We start from the raw sequence: 25,427 nt of genomic DNA, 5'->3' as shown, positions 1-25,427 counted from the left end.
CGCAGAGTTCCAGTCCCCCCGATGTCAGAGAAACATCCTTTCCCAGGGTCCCAGAGGAACACCCCCTGCCCCCCACAGTCCCAGTCCCCCCTGGGTCCCAGAAGAACACCCCCTGCCCCTCCAAGGTCCCAGTCCCCCTCCCATCCCAGAGGAACACCCCCTGCCCCCCATGGTCCCAGTCCCCCCTGGGTCCCAGAAGAACACCCCCTGCCCTCCCCCACGGTTCCAGTCCCCCCCCATCCCAGAGGAACACCCCCTGCCCTCCCCCACGGTTCCAGTCCCCCCCCATCCCAGAGGAACACCCCCTGCCCTCCCCCACGGTTCCAGTCCCCCCCCATCCCAGAGGAACACCTTCTGCCCCCCATGGTCCCAGTCCCCCCACTGCTCCCAGAGGAACACCCCCTGCCCTCCCCCACGGTCCCAGTCCCCCCACTGCTCCCAGAGGAACACCCCCTGCCCTCCCCCACGGTCCCAGTCCCCCCACTGCTCCCAGAGGAACACCCCCTGCCCTCCCCCACGGTCCCAGTCCCCCCACTGCTCCCAGAGGAACACCCCCTGCCCTCCCCCACGGTTCCAGTCCCCCCACTGCTCCCAGAGGAACACCCCCTGCCCTCCCCCACGGTTCCAGTCCCCCCCCATCCCAGAGGAACACCCCCTGCCCTCCCCCACGGTTCCAGTCCCCCCCCATCCCAGAGGAACACCCCATGCCCCCCACGGTCCCAGTCCCCCGCCATCCCAGAGGAACACCCCCTGCCCCCCCCCCCACGGTCCCAGTCCCCCCTGGGTCCCAGAGGAACACCCCCTGCCCCCCACGGTCCCAGTCCCCCCGCCGCTCCCAGAGGAACACCACCTGCCCCCCACGGTCCCAGTCCCCCCCGCCATCCCAGAGGAACACCACCTGCCCCCCACGGTCCCAGTCCCCCCCGCCATCCCAGAGGAACACCACCTGCCCCCCACGGTCCCAGTCCCCCCCGCCATCCCAGAGGAACACCACCTGCCCCCCACGGTCCCAGTCCCCCCCGCCATCCCAGAGGAACACCACCTGCCCCCCACGGTCCCAGTCCCCCCCGCCATCCCAGAGGAACACCACCTGCCCCCCACGGTCCCACTCCCCCTCGCCATCCCAGAGGAACATCCCCTGCCCCCCACGGTCCCACTCCCCCCTGGGTCCCAGAGGAACACCCCCTGCCCCCCCCACAGTCCCAGTCCCCCCACTGCTCCCAGAGGAACACCCCCTGCTTCCCCCACGGTCCTAGTCCCCCCATCCCAGAGGAACACCCCCTGCTTCCCCCACGGTCCCAGTCCCCCCTCCATCCCAGAGGAACACCCCATGCCCCCCACGGTCCCAGTCCCCCCTCCATCCCAGAGGAACACCCCATGCCCCCCACGGTCCCAGTCTCCCCCCCATCCCAGAGGAACACCCCCTGCCCCCCACGGTCCCAGTCCCCCCCGCCATCCCAGAGGAACACCCCCTGTCCCCCCACGGTCCCAGTCCCCCCCGCCATCCCAGAGGAACACCCCCTGCCCCCCACGGTCCCAGTCTGCACAAGGCACCGGCCTATCACCACCAGGGGGAGGCGCTGTCCTTGGTTGAGAAGCAGCAGCTTTAATCACTGTAACTCCAAAGCAATGGGGGGGGGGTAATAATAATAAAAGCGAAAATAATGGGGGAGGGGTGGGCGAGCAGAAGGGCCGAGCGCAACGGGGACGCTGCTAAGGCAGGGCCCCCACCGACACACTCCTCCCCCCACAGCAACTCAAACGAATTGTCCAAGCAGGGGTGCCCCCCAGACCCTGCAAATGGGGGCGGGGAAGTGACATTCCTGCCACCCCCAATTCACCAGGGGTCTGAGCTCTGGCTCACAGCCACAGACCCCCCCAGAGGCTGTAGGACCTACAATGACCCCCCACCCACACCCCACGGGAGAGCTCATGGTCAGCGTGGCTGGGGGAGGCTGCAGTCTGGACTCTGGAAGTGGGAGCTGGGGGGGAAGGGGGTCTGGTACCTGCTGCATAGTTTGAGGTGGGGGAGGGGCGCAGGGTGTCAATTCAAAGTGCTAACCGGGTGCCTGAGAAATGGGGGGTGGGGGGGCAAGCAGGGCACAATCCCCCAAACCCCCTACCAGGGACTGCCCTCCCCTGGCAGAATGGCAGGGAGGCTCGGGGGGGGGGGGGGGGGGGGGACTTTGAGAACTAATGACAGACATGAGCTGGCCCCCACCCAAGAATGACCCCCCCCCACAGGGCAGGTAACAGCTCCCACGGGCCCTGGGGGTGGTCAGCACTGACACAGACCTCTCCTCCCCTCCCCAACAGCACAGGAGTCTCTCCACACACCCCCATTCCTCACAGGAGCCTCGAGGGGGATTTCACCAGAAGACCCCCCCAGATAGGGGAAGGGGGCCATGCCAGGAACCCCTGAAGGGAATGAGGCCAGAAGGTCCCCGCACAAGGTGAAGGGCTGGGCCAGGCTTCCCATGTCATGGGGGGTCCCACTGCCCTGCAGAGAGAAGGGGGAGATGGAGGATTATTTTACAGTGGGGAATTTGGGGGGGCTCCTCTCACCCCCCTACCTGAAATCTCTACCTTTGCTGCCCCCCAGCACACCAATACTGGGGTGCCACAGCACTGAGGGAGCCTGGGAGGTCAGCCCGGGGCACCCCACTACGGACAAGGGACCTAGGGTACCTCCAGGGGGTGCCAGCAACTGGGGGAACGAGGTACACCCCATGGCCCACCCCTGGGGAGCGGTCTGGGGCCACCCCAGCTCTAGGCAGGCACACAGGGTACACCCTAGGGGGCTCCCAAACCAGGGATGGGGAAAGGGGGTACGCCCAGGGGGCCCCAACACACAACTGACAATGCTACCCCCAGGGCCTTCTCCTGGTAGCCCCCCAAAGAGTCCGCAGCCCCCCAGTCCAGCGGTGGGCGCTGGGGAGCCACCGCAGGCTGCGTCGCTCTCGCGTGGCCGGCCAGGGGCTCAGGACAGCTGGTGGGGGGCCTCCAGCATCTCCATGAGGAAGGTGTCGATGGGGGTGTCCCCGATGAGCTTGAAGAAGAAGAGATGCTCCAAGCACTTCAGCCCAATGGAGCGCAGAGCCGGCAGGCGCAGCAGCAGCTTGGCGAACCTGGGGGCAGGCAGGGGGGTTAGATGGGGAGATCCCACTGCTAGTGCCCCAGAACCCCCCATGCTCCCCGTATACACAGCACCCTGGAGACACACACTCCAACATCCCCCACTACTGCCCTAGAACCCCACTACACACAGCACCTTGCACCCCCAACATCCCCCATACACATGGCATCCTGCACCCCCAGCATCCCCCACCACTGCCCCAGAACCCCCCAAGCTCCCCCTACACACAGCACCCCACATCCCCGCCACTGCCACAGAACCCCCCATGCTCCCCCTACACATGGCACCCTGCACCCCCTACATCCCCCATACACATAGTACCCTGCATCCCCTACCTCTGCCCCATAACCCCCCACGCTCCCTGTACACACAGCACCCAACATCCCCCGTACACACGGCATCCTGCACCCCCAGCATCCCCCGTACACACGGCATCCTGCACCCCCAGCATCCCCCGTACACACGGCATCCTGCACCCCCAACATCCCCCATCACTGCCCCAGAACCCCCATGCTCCCCATACACACTGCATCCTGCACCTCCAACATCTCCCACCACTGCCCAAGAACCGCCCGTGCTCCCCGTACACACAGCACCCCACATCTCCCAACATCCCTGTCATAAACAGATAAGAAAAGTTAATAGCACAGAAGTACCTTATATCTCTTTGCCTGGAAGTTTAACAAGAACAGTGAGCCTGGCTGTCACCTGACCAGAGGAGCAATCAGGGGACAGGATACTTTCAAATCTTGAGGGAGGGAGGGAAGTTTTGTGCTGTGCTGTTAGTGTTTGGTTGTTGTTCACTCTGGGGGCTCAGAGGGACCAGACGTGCAACCAGGTTTCTCTCCAATCTCTCCAATACAGGCTCTTATAAGTTCAGACTAGTGAGTACTAGGTAGATAAAGCGAGTTAGGCTTATGGTTGTTTTCTATATTTGCAAATGTGTATTTGGTTGGAAGAAATTCAAATGTGTATTTGGCTGAAAGGAGTTCAAATTGGCATTTTGCTGAAAAGATTCTAATTTGTACTTGTATACTTAGGCTGGGAGGGTGTTCCCAGTGTCTATAGCTGAAAGACCCTGTACCTATTCCATTTTAAATTTACAAAGATAATTTTTACTGTTTTTCTCTCTTTAATTAAAAGCTTTTCTTGTTTAAGAACCTAATTGTTTTTTTATTCTGGTGAGACCCCAGGGGACTGGGTCTGGATTCACCAGGGAATTGGTGGGGAGAAAGGAGAGAAGGGGGAGAGAGAGGCTAATTTCTCTCTGTGCCAGGATTACATTCTCTCTCAGGAAGAGTCTGGGAGGGGGAGAGAGAAGGAGGGGGAAGGTGGATTTTCCTCTCTGTTTAAGATTTAAGGAGTTTGAATCACAGTGATCTTCCAGGGTAACCCAGGGAGGGGAAGCCTGGGAGAGGCAACGGTGAGGGAAAGGGTTTACTTTCCTTGTGTTAAGATCCAGAGGGTCTGGGTCTTGGGGGTCCCTGGGCAAACTTTTGTGGGGACCAGAGTGTACCAGGCACTGGAATTCCTGGTTGGTGGCAGCGCTACAGGTTCTAAGCTGGTAATTGAGCTTAGAGGAATTCATGCTGGTACCCCATCTTTTGGACGCTAAGGTTCAGAGTGGGAAATTGTACCATGACAATCCCCTATACACATGGCATCCTGCAACCCCACCACTGCCCCAGAACCCCTCACACTCCCCGTACACACAGCACCCCACATCCCCCAACATCCCCAGTACACACTGCATCCAGCACCCCCAACATCCCCCACCACTGCCCCAGAACCCGCCACGCTCCCCCTACACACGGCACCTCACATCCCCCGTACACACGGCATCCTGCACCCACATCATCCCCCGTACACACGGATTCCTGCACCCCCAACATCCCCCATCACTGCCCCAGAACCCCCCACGCTCCCCTTACACACAGCACCCCACATACCCCAACATCCCCAATACACACTGCATCCTGCACCCCCAACATCCCCCACCACTGCCCAAGAACCCCCCGTGCTCTCCATACACACAGCATCCCACATCTCCCAACATCCCCTATACACACGGCATCCTGCAGCCCCACCACTGCCCAAGAACCCCCCACGCTCCCCGTATACACAGCACCCCATATCCCCGCCACTGCCCCAGAACCCCCACGCTCCCCTGACACACAGCACCCCACATCCCCAACATCCCCTATACACACTGCATCCTGCCCCCCCAACATCCCCCACCACTGCCCCAGAACCCACCACGCTCCCCGTATACACAGCACCCCACATCCCCGCCACTGCCCCAGAACCCCCCACGCTCCCCTGACACACAGCACCCCACATCCCCAACATCCCCTATACACACAGCATCCTGCACCCCCACCACTGCCACAGAACCCCCCACGCTCCCCGTACACACAGCACCCCACATCCCCAACATCCCCTATACACACTGCATCCTGCCCCCCCAACATCCCCCACCACTGCCCCAGAACCCACCACGCTCCCCGTATACACAGCACCCCACATCCCCGCCACTGCCCCAGAACCCCCACGCTCCCCTGACACACAGCACCCCACATCCCCAACATCCCCTATACACACAGCATCCTGCACCCCCACCACTGCCACAGAACCCCCCACGCTCCCCGTACACACAGCACCCCACATCCCCCAACATCCCCCATACACACTGCATCCTGCCCCCCCAACATCCCCCACCACTGCCCCAGAACCCACCACGCTCCCCGTATACACAGCACCCCACATCCCCGCCACTGCCCCAGAACCCCCCACGCTCCCACTACCCACGGCACCCTGCACCCCCAACATCCCCTGTACATACAGTACCCTGGATCCCTCACCACTGCCCCAGAACTCCCCACGCTCCCTGTACACATGGCACCCTGGACACACACAACCCCAAATCCCCCACCACTGCCCCAGAACCCCCATGCTCCCTGTACACACAGCACCCCACATCACCCAACATCCCCTGTACACACTGTATCCTGTACCCCCAACATCCCCCACCACTGCCCCAGAACCCGCCACGCTCCCCGTATACACAGCACCCCACATCCCCGCCACTGCCCCAGAACCCCCCACGCTCCCACTACACACGGCACCCTGCACCCCCAACATCCCCTGTACATACAGTACCCTGGATCCCTCACCACTGCCCCAGAACTCCCCACGCTCCCTGTACACATGGCACCCTGGACACACAACCCCAAATCCCCCACCACTGCCCCAGAACCCCCATGCTCCCTGTACACACAGCACCCCACATCACCCAACATCCCCTGTACACACTGTATCCTGTACCCCCAACATCCCCCACCACTGCCCCAGAACCCGCCACGCTCCCCGTATACACAGCACCCCACATCCCCACCACTGCCCCAGAACCCCTCACACTCCCCCTACACACGGCACCCTGCACCCCCCACATCCCCCATACACACAGTACCCTGCATCCCCTACCACTGCCCCAGAACCCCCCAAGCTCCCTGTACACACAGCACCCCACATCACCCAACATCCCCTGTACACACTGTATCCTGCACCCCCAACATACCCCATCACTGCCCAAGAACCTCCGATGCTCCCTATATACACTGTACCCTCTGCTGCCCCCATCACTGCCCCAGAGCCCCCCGTGCTCCCCATACACACGGCATCCTGCACCCCCAACATCCCCTGTACATACAGTACTCTGGATCCCTCACCACTGCCCGAGAACCCCCCACGCTCCCTGTACACATGGCACCCTGGACACACACAACCTCAAATCCCCCACCACTGCCCCAGAACCCCCACGCTCCCTGTACACACACCACCCCACATCTCCCGTACACACAGCACCCTGCACCCCCCCAACATCCCCACCACTGCCCCAGAACCCCCTACACTGCCTATATACAGTGTACCCTCTGCTGCCCCCATCACTGCCCCAGAACCCCCCACGCTCCCCGTACACACAGCACCCTGCACCCCCCGATATCCCCACCACTGCCCCAGAACCCCCCACGCTCCCCATACACACGGCATTCTGCACCCCCAACATACCCCATCACTGCCCCAGAACCCCCTACACTCCCTATATACAGTGTACCCTCTGCTGCCCCCATCACTGCCCCAGAACCCCCCACGCTCCCCGTACACACAGCACCCTGCACCCCCCAATATCCCCACCACTGCCCCAGAACCCCCCCGTGCTCCCCATACACACGGCATTCTGCACCCCCAACATACCCCATCACTGCCCCAGAATCCCCTACACTACCTATATACAGTATACCCTCTGCTGCCCCCATCACTGCCCCAGAACCCCCCACGCTCCCCGTACACACAGCACCCTGCATCCCCCAACATCCCCACCATTGCCTCAGAATCCCCCGCACTCCCTGTACACACGGCATCCTGCACCCCCAACATACCCCATCACTGCCCCAGAACCCCCTACACTCCCTATATACAGTGTACCCTCTGCTGCCCCAGAACCCCCTACGCTCCCCGTACACACAGCACCCTGCACCCCCCCAACATCCCCCACCACTGCTCCAGAACCCCCCCACGCTCCTTGTATACACTGTACCCTCTGCTGCCCCCACCACTGTCCCAGAACCCCCCACGCTCCCCTTACACATGGGATCCTGCACCCCCCCAACATCGCCGACTACTGCCCCAGAACGCCCCATATCCCCTGTAAACCTGTGGGATCCCCCCACCCCATTCTCACTGCACCCCCCCATGCCAGACAAGCTCTGGGTCAGGCACAGGGAGCTGGCACCACCTAGTGGCCACCTGCAGCATCTACCGCTCCGGAACTGGCCTCCCTGGGAGCAGCAGCACCCACCCTTCCCCACTCCCGCCTGGGCCTGGGTGAGCAGCGGCTCCGGGTGCAGACACCCAGGCACTGCCCCATGCCCCCAACACCATCCCGGGCCTCTCCTCCCTCCTGCCCCACCCCTGTACCCATCCCGCTGCCCAGGTGGTACCCACCCACCACTGCCCACCCCCGTACCTGCCCCACTGCCCAGCGTACCCCCCCGCTGCCCCACTGCCTGGCGTACCCGCCCCGCTGTCCCCCTTCATACCTGCCCCACTGCCCGGCGTCCCCCTGCTGCCTGGGGTACCCCACCCCTATACCCCGCCACACTGCCCAGCATGCCTCCCCATCACTGCCCACCGCCATACCCGCCCCATTGCCCAGGGTACCCCTCGCTACCCCACCCCCATACCCCACCACACTGCCCAGCATGCCTCCCCACCACTGCCCACCGCCATACCCGCCCCATTGCCCAGGGTATCCCCCACTACCCCACCCCCATACCCCGCCACACTGCCCCATCCCCATACCTGCCCCACTGCCCGGCATCCCCCTGCTGCCCCACTCCTGTACCTCCCCGGCTGCCTGGGGTACCCCCCCCACTGCCCCACCCCCATACCCCGCCACACTGCCCAGCATGCCTCCCCACCACTGCCCACTGCCGTACCCGCCCCATTGCCCAGGGTACCCCCCGCTACCCCACCCCCATACCCGCCCCACTGCCTGGAGTACCCCCACCACCACTGCCCCATCCCCATCCCCACCCCACAGCCCTGTGTACCCCCCACTACCGCACCCCTGTACCGCCCCACTGCCTGGGGTACCCCCCACCACCACTGCTCCTCCTCATACCTGCCCTGCTGCTCGGGGTACTTCTGCTTGCAGTAGGACTCCAGAGACGCATAGACCTTCTCCCGCAGCAGCTCCACCTCCCCAGGGTTCGACAGCCCCTTGGCATCTGTGGGGGGTCAGCGTGCACACAGCCCTCCTGGGTCAGCGCACACACAGCCCTCCCTGCCCTCCCCCAGGGCAGGGGGGGCCTGGAAGGTCAGCAGGGTCAAGAGACCCCAAGGTGAATATGGTGGTGGACAACTGGCATGGGGGGGGGGGGTGTTCCTTACCCGGATTGTAGAGGACGATGGGGGAAGGAGTCCCAGGGGATTGGGGGGAGGATTTTCTGGGGAGGTCCCTTACCTGGGCTGATGAGGATGACGGGAGGCAGGCAGGGCTGGGGGAGGTCTCGGGGGGGTCCCTTAGCCGGGTTGAAGAGGATGAGGGGGGGCAGGCAGCGCCAGGGCATCTCAGGGGGGTCTCTTACCCAGGATGAAGGGGGGGGGGCAGTGCCAGGGGTCTCAGGAGGGTCCCTTACCCGGGTTGAAGAGGATGATGGCCCGGAGGCAGCCAAGCTCCGTCTTGTCCATCCGCATGTCCCGCATCTTGGAGACCAGCTCAGTCAGCACCCTGGGGGGGAGGGGCACACATCAGTGGGCCCTGGGGCAGGGACGCCCCCCCACTGAGAGCTCAACACGGGCTCCCCGACCCCTCCTGAATCCCAACACCATGCCCTGGAGACCCCGTCCCCACCTGTCAGCAAAGGCCCCCTCGGACTGCCCGTCGCTGTGCCCCATGGGAACCACAGCCTTCTTGTCAGCCCTGTGCCCCCCAGTGAGCACAGCCCCCTTACCAGTGCTGTGCCCCCTGGGCCCCTGCCCCCCACCTGTCGAAGATGGCCCCCACGCCGGCGCTGTGGGCGCTGTTGCGATGCACGTGCAGCCCCGTGGCCAGCAGGATCCCGTCCTTCACCGAGATGGAGCGGTGCGAGAAAGACGCGATGAGTAGCTCGTTCCAGCCTGGGGTGCAGAGAAAGCGGCTGAGAGCCAGGCCTGGGGACCCCAGATCCCCTGCACCCCCCCTCCAAACCTCTGCCCTCCCCCAGAACCTCTGCCCTCCCCACAGCTTGTGCTCAGAGCCCCTCTCATCCCCACAGCTTGTACCCAGGACTACTCTCATTGTGAGGGGCGAGGGAAATCCACCCCACCCACCACATTACTTAAGAGCAAAGCCAACCCAGTTCCACTGGCAGTCGCCCCACTGCAACAGGACCTGTCCCCAGGAGCCACAGACCAGAGCGGACAGTTTGGGGTCCCCTCCTTCTCTAGGGTCCAGCCTAAAACCATGTGCACCAAAGCCCCCTTGTCTCACTCCACCACCCTCTGCCTGAGGGCAGCCCCAGGGAGGCACCCGTGCACCTCCCTCACCCCCACCCCCGTTGTCACTCACTCTCCCCCACCCATCACTCACCCGCTCGCAGCAGGACGTTCCGCCCCTGCACCCCATGTCATTCACCCGCCCACAGTAGGACATCCCCCCGCTCCGCCCCGCATCACTCCCCTGCCCACAGCAGGATGTCCCACCCCCACGCATCACTCCCCTGCCCGCAGCAGGACATCCCGCCCCTGTACCCAGTGTCACTCACCCGCCTGCAGGAGGACGTTCCGCCCCTGCACCCCATGTCACTCACCCACCCTCAGCAGGATGTCCCGCCTCCACCCATCACTCTCCTGCCCACAGCAGGACATCCCAACCCTGCACCCCGTGTACTCACCCGCCCGCAGCAGGATGACCTGGTCATCCAGAGGCAGCTCCGAGAAGTGAGGGATGCGCTTGGCCCACTCCACCAGTGTGAACAGCTGCTTGTCGGCCGCCTGGCAGATGTTGGTCACCGGGTCGTTTGGCTGGAGGGTAGGGTCAGAGACAGGGGTGGGGGGTGGGGGGTCAGATGCAGCCTCCTCCCCCCCACCGCAGCCTCCACTCTCCCTCCCCCCTGCTCTGCCCCCCCAAAGCCTCCTGCCCTGCCCCCCTCGAACCCAGCCCCACCCCAAGGACCCCCCCTTCCCCAGAGCCCCCTGCCTCCCTCTGAGACCTGAAACCTCATCCCTCTGGAACCCCTTGCCAGGGCCTGGCTCTGCCTTCCACTTCCCAGCTCTGCCCGCACCCCCACCCCCCGCTCACCGAGCTGCCCCCGGTGCCAGAGCCATCAACACTTTGGTCCGATTTCTGCTCCACAGCCAGCTCTGCCTCCAGGATCTTCTCCACCGGCATCTCCTCATTTGCGCCACCTGCAAAATCCCCCTCGCCATCCTTCTCCTTCCCCCGCTGCCGCTCCTCCTGCACCGCTGCAGGGGACAGGGACAGGTCAGACATGGCACAGACATCATCACCCCCCCCACTCCCTGATGCCGCTCCTCCTGCACTGCTGGGGGAGACAGGGATGTGTCAGACATGGCATAGACATCATCACCCCCCACCCACTCCCCGCTGTCGCTCCTCCTGCACCGCTGCGGAGGGGATGGGTCAGATACGGCACAGACACCCCCCTCCCCGACAACACCCTCCCCACGCCTTGCTGCCACTCTTCCTGCACTGCTGGGGGGGGGGGGGGCGGGGACGGGTCAGACACACCACAGAACCCGCCACAACAAAGACTTCCATGCCCTCTGCTGCCATCCCTCCTGCAAGGTCACACATGGCATAGGAAACCCCCACCCCCCTGCTGCTGCTCCTCCTACATCTCCCAGAGGGGGATTGTCCCCTCAGACATTTCTGGTAGCAGCAGTACCCGCCCTGGCCCCGCCCCCTCTCCCTCTGGTCCCGCCCCATTCCACAGGTCCCGCCCCCAGGCGGGCAGTACCTTCCCTCTTCATGCCAGTGGCCAGGCATTTCTGGTAGGGACAATACCCGCCCTGGCCCCACCCCCACTCCCTCTGGTCCCGCCCTATTCCACAGGCCCCGCCCCCAGGTGGGCAGTACCTTCCCTCTTCATGCCAGTGGCCAGGCATTTCTGGTAGGGGCAGTACCTGCCCTGGCCCCGCCCCCTCTCCCTCTGGCCCCGCCCCCAGGTGGGCAGTACCTTCCCTCTTCATGCCAGTGGCCAGGCATTTCTGGTAGGGGCAGTACCCGCCCTGGCCCCGCCCCCTCTCCCTCTGGCCCTGCCCCATTCCACAGGTCCCGCCCCCAGGCGGGCAGTACCTTCCCTCTTCATGCCAGTGGCCAGGCATTTCTGGTAGGGACAATACCCACCCTGGCCCCACCCCCACTCCCTCTGGTCCCGCCCTATTCCACAGGCCCTGCCCCCAGGTGGGCAGTACCTTCCCTCTTCATGCCAGTGGCCAGGCATTTCTGGTAGGGGCAGTACCGGCCCTGGCCCCGCCCCCTCTCCCTCTGGCCCCGCCCCATTCCACAGGCCCTGCTGCCAGGTGGGCAGTACCTTCCCTCTTCATGCCAGTGGCCAGGCATTTCTGGTAGCGGCAGTACTGGCAGCGGTTACGCTGGCGCTTGTCCACGATGCAGTCCTTGTTATCCCGGCACGTGTAGGTCAGGTCCTTGCGGATTGTGCGCTTGAAGAAACCCTTGCAGCCCTCGCAGCTGTACACCCCGTAGTGCTTCCCTAGGGGGAGGGGGAGAGTCAGAGAGAACCCTGGCATTCGGGCCCCCAGCACTCCGCAACCCACTCCCTTCCCAGAGCCAGGGACAGAACCCAGGAGTCCTGGCTCCCAAGCCCTCCACAGCCAAGGACAGAACACAGGAGTCCGGGCTCCCATCCCTCCACAGCCAGCTCCGCTCCTACAGCCAGGGACAGAACCCAGGAGTCCTGGCTCCCAAGCCCTCCACAGCCAAGGACAGAACCCAGGAGTCCGGGCTCCCAGCCCTCCACAGCCAGCTCCGCTCCTACAGCCAGGGACAGAACCCAGGAGTCCGGGCTCCCAGCCCTCCACAACCAGCTCCGCTCCCACAGCCAGGGACAGAACCCAGGAGTTCGGGCTCCCAGCCCTCCACAACCAGCTCCGCTCCCACAGCCAGGGACAGAACCCAGGAGTCCGGGCTCCCAGCCCTCCACAACCAGCTCCGCTCCCACAGCCAGGGACAGAACCCAGGAGTTCGGGCTCCCAGCCCTCCACAGCCAGCTCCCCTCCCACAGCCAGGGACAGAACCCAGGAGTCCGGGCTCCCAGCCCTCCACAGCCAGCTCCGCTCCCACAGCCAGGGACAGAACCCAGGAGTCCAGGCTCCCAGGCCCCCCCACCCCCCATTTCCCTGCTCTAGCCCACTAGTCCCCACTCCCCTTTCAAGCTGAGGATAGAACCCAGGTGCCCTGGCCCTCGGTACCTGATGATCTGTCCCCACAGATGGCACAGAGGCGCTTCCCCGGCATCATGCCACCGTGGGGGTGGCATGGGAGACTCCGCACGCCCAGGGGGGGCTTGACATCTTCCGAGCTGCTGACGGAGTGCATGCCCGACAGGTTTACAGTGGAGTTAATCTGGAGGCAGACAGATGGGAGCTGACCTGGCTACCCTGCCAGGGAGCCTGCCCCACTCCCCAATCCCTCCCCTCAGCTCCCACCCCCTCATGGGTATCAGCCCCCAGAGGAGCACGCCCCAGTCACTGCTAGGATTCAGCCTTTCCCTCCCCTTACTCCTGCAGCCCCCAGCCCAGCCCCACACGCGCTCCTATCCCCATCATGTCTGTGACCTCTCATCTCATCTCTCCCAACTGGGGCACATTCTCTATTTTATCCACTTCCCAATTCACTGGCTGCCCATTCCCGCACGCTGGATCCTGGCTCCTTTGATAGGATAACGAGTCTTGTGGATAAGGGAGAAGCGGTGGATGTGGTATACCTAGACTTTTGTAAGGCTTTTGATACAGTCTCGCATGATATCCTTACCAATAAACCAGGCAAATACAATTTAGATGGGGTTACTATAAGGTGGGTGCATAACTGGCTGGATAACCGTACTCAGAGAGTAGTTATTAATGGCTCCCAATCCTGCTGGAAAGGTATAACAAGTGGGGTTCCGCAGGGGTCTGTTTTGGGACCGGCTCTGTTCAATATCTTCATCAATGACTTAAACGTTGGCATAGAAAGTACGCTTATTAAGTTTGCAGACGATACCAAACTGGAAGAGATTGCAACTGCTTTGGAGGACAGGGTCAAAATTCAAAAGGATCTGGACAAATTGGAGAAATGGTCTGAGGTAAACCGGATGAAGTTCAATAAAGAAAGACAAATGCAAAGTGCTCCACTTAGGAAGGAACAATCAGTTTCACACATACAGAATGGGAAGAGACTGTCTAGGAAGGAGTATGGCACAAAGAGATCTAGGGGTCATAGTGGACCACAAGCTAAATATGAGTCAACAGTGTAATACTGTTGCAAAAAAAGCAAACGTGATTCTGGGATGCATTAACAGGTGTGTTGTAAACAAGACACGAGAAGTCATTCTTCCGCTCTACTCTGCACTGGTTAGGCCTCAACTGGAGTATTGTGTCCAGTTCTGGGCACCGCATTTCAAGAATGATGTGGAGAAATTGGAGAGGGTCTACAGAAGAGCAACAAGAATGATGAAAGGTCTTGAGAACATGACCTATGAAGGAAGGCTGAAGGAATTGGGTTTGTTTAGTTTGGAAAAGAGAAGACTGAGAGGGGACATGATAGCAGTTTTCAGGTATCTAAAAGGGTGTCATCAGGAGGAGGGAGAAAACTTGTTCACCTTAGCCTCCAATGATAGAACAAGAAGCAATGGGCTTAAACTGCAGCAAGGGAGATTTAGGTTGGACATTACGAAAAAGTTCCTAACTGTCAAGGTAATTAAACACTGGAATAAATTGCCTATGGAAATTGTGGAATCTATCTCTGGAGATATTTAAGAGTAGGTTAGATAAATGTCTATCAGGGATGGTATAGACAGTATTTGGTCCTGCCAGAGGGCAGGGGACTGGACTCGATGACCTCTCGAGGTCCCTTCCAGTCCTAGAGTCTATGAATCCTCGCCCTCCAAGGAGACCATCCCCCTAACTCCCAGCCCTCTCCCCAGGGCTCGGCTCCATGGCACTGCGCCCCCTTGGGGAAGCCCCCAGCCTCCCTCACCATCCCACAGCTCCCCTCTGCCCCCTGGGGGAGGAGCCACCCTCTCCCTTACCTGGGGGCTGCTTACGGGGCCATAGCCGCTGGAGGGTGTAGCTGGGAGCCCAGGAGACCCCAGGGATGAGCTGATGACGGGGAAGGGGGAGCCCAAACTGCTGATGGGTGAGTTGATGGAGGAGGTCATGGCCGAGCTGATCATGGAGGGGTGAAGTGGGGCCGAGAGCTCCGGTGGGGGTGATGAGCTCAGAGATGAACTGTCGGGGCTCCTGCAGTCTGGGGCGGAGAGAAGGGGATTAGCTCATCAGCACAGTGACCCCCAGTGCCTGGCAGGGGAGACGGGGCGGAGACGGGATATAACCAGTACACACTCTGGCAATGTGGCGCCCCTGAGCACCCGGCTCGGGAGATGTGCCCCCTTCTCCCCCGGGGAAACAGGGGACAGCTGAGACAACATCCTTGATGCAGCATAGCACCCCGTAGTGCCCAGCTGGGGAGACAGGGCACAGCCAGGACATCCCCCTCCCCCTCCAGCAGTGTGGCACCCCGAGCACCTGGCTGGGGAGATGTGCCCCCACTTCCAAGGAGATGGGGGACAACTGGAATGACACTTCCCCCACAGCATGGCGCCCAGTTGGGGAGACAGGGCACCGAGGGCAGGGCCCCCAGTAACATGACACCTCCTGGGGTGACAAGGCACAGCCGGGACCCTCCCCCAGCAGTGTGTTGACCCCTGGGGAGATGGGGCACCAAGGGGAGGGCCCCCAGCAGCATGGCACCTCACCCTGGGGTTACTGCAGGTCAGAGTCTGCCCAGATGTCTGCACTTCCCCTCCACACTCCCGCTATTGCACAAGAATCCAGTGAGCACATGATCACCCTTCTCTGCCCATCACCCCGGCAACAAGCACCTTGGGGGAGGGAGGATCAAGAGTGGGCCCCGGAAATGGGTCCTCTCCCAGTGAGGCACCCCTTTGCCCCAATCCTCCAGCACTGGGAATGGTCCCTCAACCTCATAACCCCCTTATTTCCCCTTCCACCTGCAATCCCTGTGCAGATCTCAGCCTACAGTGTGGGGGGGGTATGTGCTCTGGGGGACAGGTCTCCCTAGAATCCCAGAGAGGGACAGCCCACCCCAGCCAGGGGTCCCTGGAACACAGGACCCCCATGGTGGAGGAGAGGCCCTCGAGAAGGGCTTGCCTAGGCCCCACCCCAACCCACCCCCTACTCTGCAACCTCACAACCCCACCGTTATTCATACTGCCCCCCGCAAAGCTGCCTGACCTCACTGGCTGTTCACATGGAGCCTCCTCTCTGCCCTGGGCACCCTCCCACCCTCCTCTCCGCCCTGAGCACCCAGCACCCCACCCCCTCCTCTCCACCCCCTGAGCGCCCAGCACACCCGCACCCTCCTCTCCGCCCTGAGCACCCACCACCCTCCCTCTCCAGGCAGCCACCCCCTCCATCCCTAGCACCCCCCCTCCTCTCCACCCCCTGAGCACCCAGCAACCCTCAACCCTCCTCTCCGCCCCGAGCACCCAGCACCCTCCCCCCCAGGCAGCCACCCCCTCCATCCCTAGCACCCCCCCCTCTCCACCCCATGAACACCCAGCACCCCCCAACCCTCCTCTCCGCCCTGAGTGCCCAGCACCCTCCATCCCTAGCACCCCCCCTCCTTTCCACCCCCTGAGCACCCAGCACCCCCCAACCCTCCTCTCCGCCCTGAGCGCCCAGCACCCTCCCCCCCAGGCACCCACCCCCTCCGTCCCTAGCACCCCCCCTCCTCTCCACCCCGAGCACCCAGCACCCCCCAACCCTCCTCTCCGCCCTGAGCGCCCAGCACCCTCCCCCCCGGCACCCCCCCCCATCCCTAGCACCCCCCCCTCCACCCTCTGAGCACCCAGCACCCTCCAACCCTCCTCTCCACCCCCTGAGCGCCCAGCACCCCCCAACCCTCCTCTCCGCCCCGAGCACCCAGCACCCTCCCCCCCAGGCACCCACCCCCTCTGTCCCTAGCACCCCCCTCCTCTCCACCCCCTGAGCACCCAGCACCCCCCAACCCTCCTCTCCGCCCCGAGCACCCAGCACCCTCCCCCCCAGGCACCCACCCCCTCCGTCCCTAGCACCCCCCCTCCTCTCCACCCCGAGCACCCAGCACCCCCCAACCCTCCTCTCCGCCCTGAGCGCCCAGCACCCTCCCCCCCAGGCACCCACCCCCTCTGTCCCTAGCACCCCCCTCCTCTCCACCCCCTGAGCGCCCAGCACCCCCCAACCCTCCTCTCCGCCCTGAGCGCCCAGCACCCGCTGGCTCTCGACGGGCCGGGCCCCACGCTACGTCACGCCGCTGCCTGCACCCCCGGGTGCCCCCCCACGCAGGGCGGGGCCCCCGCGGGGTGTCTCGCCCCCCCCGGCTCACCGCGGCCGCGGTCTCCCATCCCGGGGGTGCCCGCTCCCTGCCGGGGGGATCCGGGTCTCAGACCCCCCCGGGCTCCGGCCTGATCCAGGCTCCGCCACCGCCTCCTGCGGGCGCCGAGCGGACCCACAGTGCACCGCGGCCGGGCCCAGCCGACCCAGCATGCCCCGCGCGGGGGCCTCCCCGGCCCAGCATGCACCGCGGCCGGCCCCAGTATACCCCGAGCGGGGAGGGGGATTCCGGCCCATAATGCACCGCGCGGGGAGGTGATCCGGCCCATAATGCACCGTGGCCGAGCCTATAAAAGAGCCCACAATGCACCATTGACAATCACGAGAACCCGCCCGCTCCGCCTTCCCGGCATGCAATGCTGTAAACCATAGAGACAGGATTTGTTCCAAACAGTCACTGTGACGGCTCTATCTCATGGACACGGCTTTCTTCCACGCCACTTACAACACCCCAAACTGTCCGGTTTGTTTGCTCCCAGACCGGTGGGAAGGTGAAAGCGCTCCGCCCTAAACAAAGATGGCGACCGCTAGTCAGTCTTCACCCCGCCCCGCACAAAGATGGCGCCCTATGGCAATAGTCCGGCTATGTCTCGTCACAGTCACCATCTTTGTGAGGGGCACACGGACGGCCTCCTGCGGCCTCCATCTTTAAGAGGGGCGATATTAAGGTCTATGGTTGCCGCCATCTTTGTGAAGGGCACTGCCTGCTCGCGGGGGAGGGGTGCACGGGTCTCGGAATTGTTCCCGCGAGATTTTGGAGGGGGAGGAGTCTGGCTGCCACGTCGGGGGTGAGCCGGAGATAACGGGTCCCGGAGACGGTGAGACCCCCGGGGCATAGAGAGGGGGAGGGGGCTAGAGGGGCCGCGTGGATGTGGGTTAGAGGGCTGGGCGGACGAGGGGCCCGTGGCCATAGAGAGGAAGGGGTGGGGGCTAGAGCGCCCCTTGGGGTGGGGGTGCGAGGGGCCCCGGGTCACAGAGACAAGCCCCGGCTGGACACGGCGGAGGGGTAGAAGGGCCTGGAGGGCTGCCCGGCAGGTAGAGGGGGCCACGTGGAGGTATAATGGCCATAGAGATGCTAGGCAAGAGGGGCCAGAAGGGCTGCACCAACCCTAGAGCCTGTGGGAAGCCCCGGGCTATAAATCCGTGGGTGGCAGAAGGCGCCACTGTGTGATCCTAGCCCTGGGCAAGCAGTAGGCAGGGCCGTGTAGGGCCACGGCGCTGGGAAGGAGGGCACTGCAGGGTCATAGAGGGGACAGGGAAGGGCATCTAGAGCCCTGGTTCTCAACTAGGGGTACATGTACCCATCGGGGTGTGCGGGGTCTTCCAGGGGGTACATCAGCTCAGCTCGAGTCTTGCCTAGTTTTACAACAGGCTGCATGAAAAGCACCAGCCAAGTCACTGCAGACTGAAATATCACACACCTGAGGAGAGAGCCAGCCATGATTCAGTAATGGTGGGCTGTGACGCCTGGAGTGTTATGTCTGGTTTTATAAGCAGGTAGTTTTTAAGTGAGGTGAAACTTGGGGTAGGCAAGACAAATCAGCCCCCCGAAAGGGGTGCAGTCGTCTGGGAAGGCTGAGGGCCGTGGGTGTAGAGCGTGTACTACATGAGTCATAGTGATTGTGAGAAGGATCTTGCAGGGGTTCTTCGGGAGCAGCATTTCTCACTTTTTCTGATACCAGGGACCAGCTTGTTGCCTTCCAACCTGTGTCAGGGAGATCTCTGAGATGGCGCTGGTCCCCAGACCGGTTGTTGAGAAACGCTGTTCTAAACCCTCCTCTTGTGATCCCTGTGACCCAGCAGTGCCGTTCTAGACACTCCTCTCCATCACTGTGGCCCTGCAGTGCTAGATCTGTTCTGGTTAGTTATGGTCATGCAGTACAGGCTCTAGACTCTGCTGCGCCACTATGATTTTACACTGGCCTCTCTAGAATTTCTTCCACATTTCTGTGGTTCCTCTACCTCTGCTGGAGAGAACGGGGACTAGAGGGGATATGTGAGCGTGACGGGGAATGTCATGCTCACACTCCTGCTTTCCAGCCGTGACAGCAGGATGGTGCTGCCTGGACAGACGCAGGGCAGAGCGGGACTCTGTGGCCCAGTCGCCGCCATGATGGTTTGTGCAGCGCTGATACAGATTACTTCTTCACACGAGGATCTGCACCACAGGCATTCGCATGAGGATCTGCACCATGGGCACAGCCTTGCTGGGCACGGCCATGAGGATCTGTACCACGGGCATTCACACGAGGATCTGCACCATGGGCACAGCCATGCTGGGCACGGCCATGAGGATCTGTACCACGGGCATTCACACGAGGATCTGCACAATGGGCGCAGCCATGCTGGGCACGGCCATGCTGAGGATTTGCACCACAGGCACAGCACCGTTGGGCACAGCCACGAGGATCTGCAGCATGGGCACAGCCATGCTCACCACAGCCACTTGCACAGGGACTTCCACGGCTATGGGCATTCACACAAGGACTTCCACGGCCCCAGCGAGGCCGACTTTAGCCACCAGCCCAAGGAGGTCCATGTTCCGCACTCAGCTAAGGGGTCCCCGAGCCACCAGCAGTTGCCTGGGAAGGAGAGGCAGGACTTGGTCAAGCTATGGACACACGTGAGTTCCTGTGTCGAACGCGGAGGTGCTGCCTTGCACGTGCTTGCACCGGCGTAACCCCCTGACAGTATCTCTCCTCCCCCTCTCCCCGCAACCTCTGCAGGCCATCGGAGCCACCTTGCTGATCAGCGCCGCCCCCTACTTCATCCTCTTCCTCATCCCTGTGGAATCAAACACTTCCCAGCACCAAGCCCTGCTCAGGTTGCTGCTCAGCTTTGCCTCGGGGGGACTCCTGGGGGACGCCTTCCTGCACCTCATCCCCCATGCTTTGGGTGAGCAGCACACAGATGGAATGGGACATGGGTCCTCTCCCCTCTCAGGGTCCCAGCTCCAGTCTGGCCTGGGGTAGGGGGCAGGGAATGGGATACGAGGCATTCCTCTCTGGGAGGTGCCTGGGATGTGGCCGATCTGGCTCAGGGGGCAGGGAATGGGCCCTGGGGCCTCTTCCTTTGTGGGGGTCTGGTCACTCATCTCTGCCCCTTTCCCTCCCCAGTGCCCCATTCCCATCACACGGAAGGCGGCCATGTCCATTCTCACTCCCCCACGGTGTCAGCTGGCCATGGTCACTCCCACCAAGGTGAGGCGGGGGGCAGTGGGTCGGGGAGAGAAGGCTGGGCAGACTAGGGAAAGGGGGCTGTGGTTGGAGGTTTGTGTGGGGCAGCGTGAAGCGGGGCCCAGAAGGGCTAGGGTTTCTGCAGAGAGCTGGAGAGGCTCGTGTCTGTGGCTGGGCAGGGGATGGAGGTAATGGCTATAGGGGAGGTGTAGTGGGGGACAGGTTAGTGGGTTGGCACTCTTTCCAGCCACCCCCCCAGGGCAGCATTCCAGGCAAGTGACAGCAGTGGGGCTCTGGTCCTGGGAGAGGGCTGTACCGTTGTGGGGGAAGAGGGGCTGATAGTCTCTTTCCCAGCCTGCCCCACGTCATCTCTGCTCCCCAGGGCAGGATCACCAGCGGATGATGGCTGTGGGGCTCTGGGTGCTGGCTGGCATTGTAGCCTTCCTGGTGGTGGAGAAGTTTGTGAGACACGTGAAAGGGGGACATGGCCATGGGCACAGCCACGGCGGACAGAACCATGGTACGTACCACATGGGAACTCCCACCATGGTTCCCCCAGCCATGGACACAGCCGGACACCCCCCCACACACATGTCCCACCCGCCCCCCTCAATGGTTCCCCCAGCCATGGGCACAACCGGACACCACCCCCTGCATGTGCCACCCGCCCCCCATGGATCTCCCAGCCTTGGGCACAGCCATGGTACGTACCGTCCAGGACCCCTCCCCCCCATGTCCCCCCAGATCCCCTCCCCACAACCCAACCCTCCCCCAGATCACCTGGCCATGGGCAGAGCCACAGTGGCACAGCCACGGTATGTACCAGCTGGAACACCCTCCCCCATTTCCAGCACCCCTGGCTTGTACACGGTGTTAGATCCCCGGGTCCAGTTTTGGAGCCCCTAACTGAGGGGGATGGGGGGGATAGCTCAGTGCTTTGAGCATTGACCTGCTAAACCCAGGGTTGTGAGTTCAGTCCTTGGGGGGGCTATTTAGGAATCTGGGGCAAAAATCAGTACTTGCTCCTGCTAGTGAAGGAAGGGGGCTGGACTCAATGACCATCCAGTTCTATGAGATAGGTGTATTAACTCCAGCGGGCTGGGGATACATTGGGGAGGGGTCAGAGAAGAGCCATGGGAACGGTGGAGGGCTGGAAAGCCTGGAGTCCAGAAGCACCGTCTGTTTCACTGACCCCGGAGAAGGCGAAGGGGTGGCGTGATCCCCGTCTCCATCCTGCTGGGCTCCTCTGTCTAGCCCAGGACGGTCTAACGCCATCCACCGGCTGGGGAATGAACCAGTGGAACCATTTCCCAAGGTCCTGGCAGATTCTCCAGCCCGGCCCTATTTAACCTAGAGTTGACTGGTTCTCTCCGAGATCTGCCCTGGGGATTACTATGGGGCAGGTTGCTGGCCTGTGCTGTACGGGGGGTCAGACCGGTCCCTTCTGGCCTCGGAATCCATGGATTGGAGTGGGCTTGGGAAGGGGAGTGCCATATAAGGGCCCTGACGGGTCTGCAGGTGACTCTGGGGATCAGTGGGAGGGGTGCTGATGGGTCCTGGACCCACACGGTAGCGAGAGTCCCCCTCCTCTCCCTGCACTGTCTCTGGGCAGGCTCCTGGGAGAGGGACTAGGGCAGTCTGCCCTGACCCCCCCAACTACCCCCTGGTCCACCCACAGCTCCGAAGGCGAAGAGCAGCTCTGGCGAGGAGGACAACGGGCCCCAGGAGAGGAAGGCCGGCAAGGTGCGTGCCCCTGACAAGGCAGCCCCCAAAAAGAGGGGCCAGGAGTCAGAGGAACGGACTCAGGAGTCCAGTAAGTTGTCAGGGGTGCTGGAGGGAGGGAGCTGGGTCCGTGGGGGGCACCATGGCACAGAGAGCATCTGGGGAAGGAGAAGGGGGGCGCAGCGGAGAGCGTTTGAGGGGGAGGTTTCAACTCTTGTCTCCCTCCCCCCCCCCTGCAGCAATGAAGGTCTCTGGGTATCTGAACCTGGCGGCCGACCTGACGCACAACTTCACGGACGGGCTGGCGATCGGGGCGTCATTCCTGGCGGGGGCTGGGGTGGGGGCTGTGACCACCCTCACCGTGCTGCTCCACGAGGTGCCCCACGAAGTGGGCGACTTCGCCATTCTCGTCCAGTCAGGCTGTAGCAAGCGCAAGGTACAGCCTTGGCCCTGGGATCCCTGCTAACCCTGCCCCGGACCCCGCCCCCCTCCCCCCCCCCCCCGCTGCTGCCTGCCTCCCCACCGTGGGACCCCTGTTGACCCTGCCTCCTTGCTAACCCCGCCCTGGATCCCTGCTGCTTCCTGCTCCTGCCCTGGGACCCCCACTGACCCCGCCCCCTTGCTCACCTCACCCTGGGACCCTCCCTGCTAATCCCGCCCCCTTGCTGACCCTGCCCCAGAGCCCTGCTGCTGCCGCCTGCCCTCCCCCGTCCTGGGATCCCTGCTGAGCCCACGCCCTTGCTAACTCTGCCCCGGACCCCTTCTGCTGCCAGCTTCCCCCCCCACCCCCGCCCTGGGACGCCCACTGACCCCGTCCCCTTGCTAACCCCGCCCTGGGACCCTCCCTGCTGACCCCGCCCCCTTGCTAACCCTGCCTCAGAGCCCTGCTGCTGCCTGCCCTCCCTCGCCCTGGGATCCCTGTTGACCCCACCCCCTTGCTAACCCCACCCCAGACCCCTACTGCTGCCTGCTCCCGCCCTGGGCTCCCTGCTTACTCTGCCCTCTTGCTAATCCCACCAGGGACCCCTGCTGCTGCCTACCCCGGCCCTGGGATCCCTGCTGACCTTGCCCCCTTGCTAACCCTGCCTCGGACCCCCCGCTGCTGCCTGCCCCCACTCCTGTATTCCCTACTCACCCCTGCCCCGGGACTCCTGCTAAGGCCTGACCTCGCCCCTCTGTAGTCTCCTGCTGACCCTGCCCCACACCCCTACTTGCCCCCCAGTCCCACCAACCCCCATAGCCCTCCACTGATACCCCCCGGTCCCTCTCTCTCCCCCGCAGGCGATGAAGCTGCAGCTGCTGACGGCGCTGGGCGCCCTGGCGGGCACGGCTTGCTCACTGCTGGCCGAGGGCATCGGGGAGGCAGCCACGGCCTGGATCCTGCCCTTCACGGCAGGCGGGTTCATCTACGTGGGCACCGTGTCAGTGATCCCGGAGCTGCTGCGGGATGCGGCGCCCCTGCAGTCCCTGCTGGAGGTGCTGGGGCTGGTCTGCGGCGTCGCCATGATGGTGCTCATCGCGCACTACGAGTAGCAGGCCCCAGCAGGGGGCGCCTGGGGGGCGGTGGTGCGTGGACCCAGGCATCTGGGATGGGACTCCAGGGGCGGGGGGTGTGGTATGCCCTGGCATCCGGGACACAGGGGGGAGGGGAGCGGGGACCAGTTCTGCGTGGACGCAGGTGTCCAGGATTGGGGGTGCTATGTGGGGGGAGGCCACATGAATCCTGGTGACCAGGGTGGGGGACATGCCCCTCCCCATCCCAGATGCCTGAGTCCACCCAGAACTTCCCCCTGGGGTGGGGCTGCTGTGTGAGCCCTGGGGCTATCTGGGGGGCAGGGAGGATGCAGTGCGTGCCGTGGGAAGAGGGTGGCACGGACACTGGTGGCCAGGTGCCGACACACTCACGCTGGAATTGGGTGGTGGCAAGGACCCCAGTAATGGGGCTGGCGCAGTGCAGGCTCTGGGGCTGGGTTAGACCTCGGGGTGGGCACCATATAGACGTGGGGTTGTGAGTGCCCTGTAGACACAGGCACCTCTGCTGGGGGGAGGGGGCAGCCGCACAGCCCCAGTAGCCAGGGACAGAGGATGGCCCAGACACTGGCATGGGGGGAATCTCATTGGCCTTGGCATCCGGAGGCATCATCTGACTTCCAGCTGAACAGGGGGCAGGGGGGTGCGAACCTGGGGCGAGGGAGGTAATGTGATGCTGCTTGATTTGTTTTCTGGGAGGGTCCAAATCCAAGTCCCTCCCCAGCCCTGTGTGTCCCCTAGAGGTGAGATGGGGGGCAGCAGGGCCGCCCTTTGCTTTGGAAGGGGGACCTTATGGAAGTGAATCCTCTTGGCAACATCATGGGTTCGTTTGAAGAAGATGGGGAGAAAAGCACCTGCCCTCTGGACCACGTGGGGGGCTACATGGGGGGGTTACCCAGAATCCTTTGCTTCTTGGACCAGGTTTTCTTGGGGCAGATTACTCAGAATTCTCCCCCACAACCCACCCTGTGTGACCCCCAAACCAGAGCAGCTATCCAGGCTAGTTCCATATGGGGTGACTGCCCTGACCCCCCCACCACACTTGGGACCAAAGGGGCATTGAGCGGGGCTAATCAAGACACTGCTAGGCGACAGTTCCCCGACAGAGGTTATTTTGGAGGGAACTGGGGGTAATTCTTGGGTGCAGGGGCTTTGGTGATGGAGGGGACAAGCAGACCCAGTCATCTGGGGCTGCTGGGGGAGAAGGGGGATTAGCATGCGGACCCTGGCATCCCGACCTGGGGGAATTATTATGAACTGCGGGATCCAGGGGGTCCACGTGGATCCAGGCATCTGGAGCTGGAAGGCAAGTCACAAGCACCCAGCTCGATGGTGTCCCTATTGAATGGTATGTCCTGGGGGAGGGGCTGTTAATTAGGGGTGACTTTGGAGCCTGGTGGTTGTGGGGTCAATTACTCCCGGGGGGAGGAGGGCAGGAAAGGTTTTAGAAGAGGGGGTATATTTTTGTAGATGATTTTGCTTTTGTATGGGTGCACTGGGGGCCAGGAAAGGGCGGAGGGGGGCCCTGCGGGACTACTTTGTGGATGATTGTAGCAAAAATTGTTTTATTAATTAACGGATTAAACAATGATCTGAGATGCTGCTGGTGCAAAGTCTGTATGTAATGGAGGAGGGGGTGGTACCCCATGGACAGCAGGGGGCATGGAGTGACCACCTCACTGCTT

At 62.9% G+C, this 25,427-nt stretch overlaps 2 protein-coding genes across 6 annotated transcripts; one reads left to right on the top strand and one right to left on the bottom strand.

Annotated features, from left to right (window-relative positions):
* Window positions 1–1,585: 1,585 nt before the first annotated feature.
* RXRB (retinoid X receptor beta) lies at window positions 1,586–17,448 on the bottom strand. Of its 2 annotated transcripts, XM_050921443.1 has the most exons (10): window positions 17,307–17,448; window positions 14,950–15,167; window positions 13,133–13,286; window positions 12,235–12,414; window positions 10,980–11,143; window positions 10,573–10,702; window positions 9,685–9,817; window positions 9,337–9,428; window positions 8,820–8,925; window positions 1,586–3,128 (listed from the first exon to the last, which is right to left on the bottom strand). In XM_050921443.1, exons 1-10 carry the CDS (start codon window positions 17,323–17,325, stop codon window positions 2,981–2,983), a joined length of 1,344 nt encoding a protein of 447 aa, XP_050777400.1. In that variant the 5' UTR covers window positions 17,326–17,448; the 3' UTR covers window positions 1,586–2,980. The 2 variants fall into 2 exon arrangements, with proteins under 2 accessions (XP_050777400.1, XP_050777401.1); XM_050921444.1 differs by lacking the exon at window positions 14,950–15,167.
* A 585-nt stretch (window positions 17,449–18,033) lies between these two features.
* On the top strand, window positions 18,034–25,340 carry SLC39A7 (solute carrier family 39 member 7). Of its 4 annotated transcripts, none has more exons than XM_050919089.1 (8): window positions 18,034–18,102; window positions 19,355–19,937; window positions 20,041–20,209; window positions 20,431–20,514; window positions 20,873–21,010; window positions 22,169–22,303; window positions 22,452–22,648; window positions 23,494–25,340. In XM_050919089.1, the coding sequence occupies exons 2-8, from the start codon at window positions 19,368–19,370 to the stop codon at window positions 23,743–23,745; spliced, it is 1,545 nt and encodes a 514-aa protein (XP_050775046.1). In that variant the 5' UTR covers window positions 18,034–18,102; window positions 19,355–19,367; the 3' UTR covers window positions 23,746–25,340. The 4 variants fall into 4 exon arrangements, with proteins under 4 accessions (XP_050775046.1, XP_050775047.1, XP_050775045.1 ...); XM_050919090.1 differs by having other exon boundaries at window positions 18,048–18,132; window positions 20,878–21,010; window positions 22,169–22,233; XM_050919088.1 differs by having other exon boundaries at window positions 18,048–18,132.
* Window positions 25,341–25,427: the final 87 nt, after the last annotated feature.

This window comes from Gopherus flavomarginatus, chromosome 12 (assembly GCF_025201925.1).
Source record: "Gopherus flavomarginatus isolate rGopFla2 chromosome 12, rGopFla2.mat.asm, whole genome shotgun sequence".
In the NCBI taxonomy this organism is placed as follows: Eukaryota; Metazoa; Chordata; order Testudines; family Testudinidae; genus Gopherus; species Gopherus flavomarginatus.
This window is presented reverse-complemented; position numbering and strand designations above follow the sequence as displayed.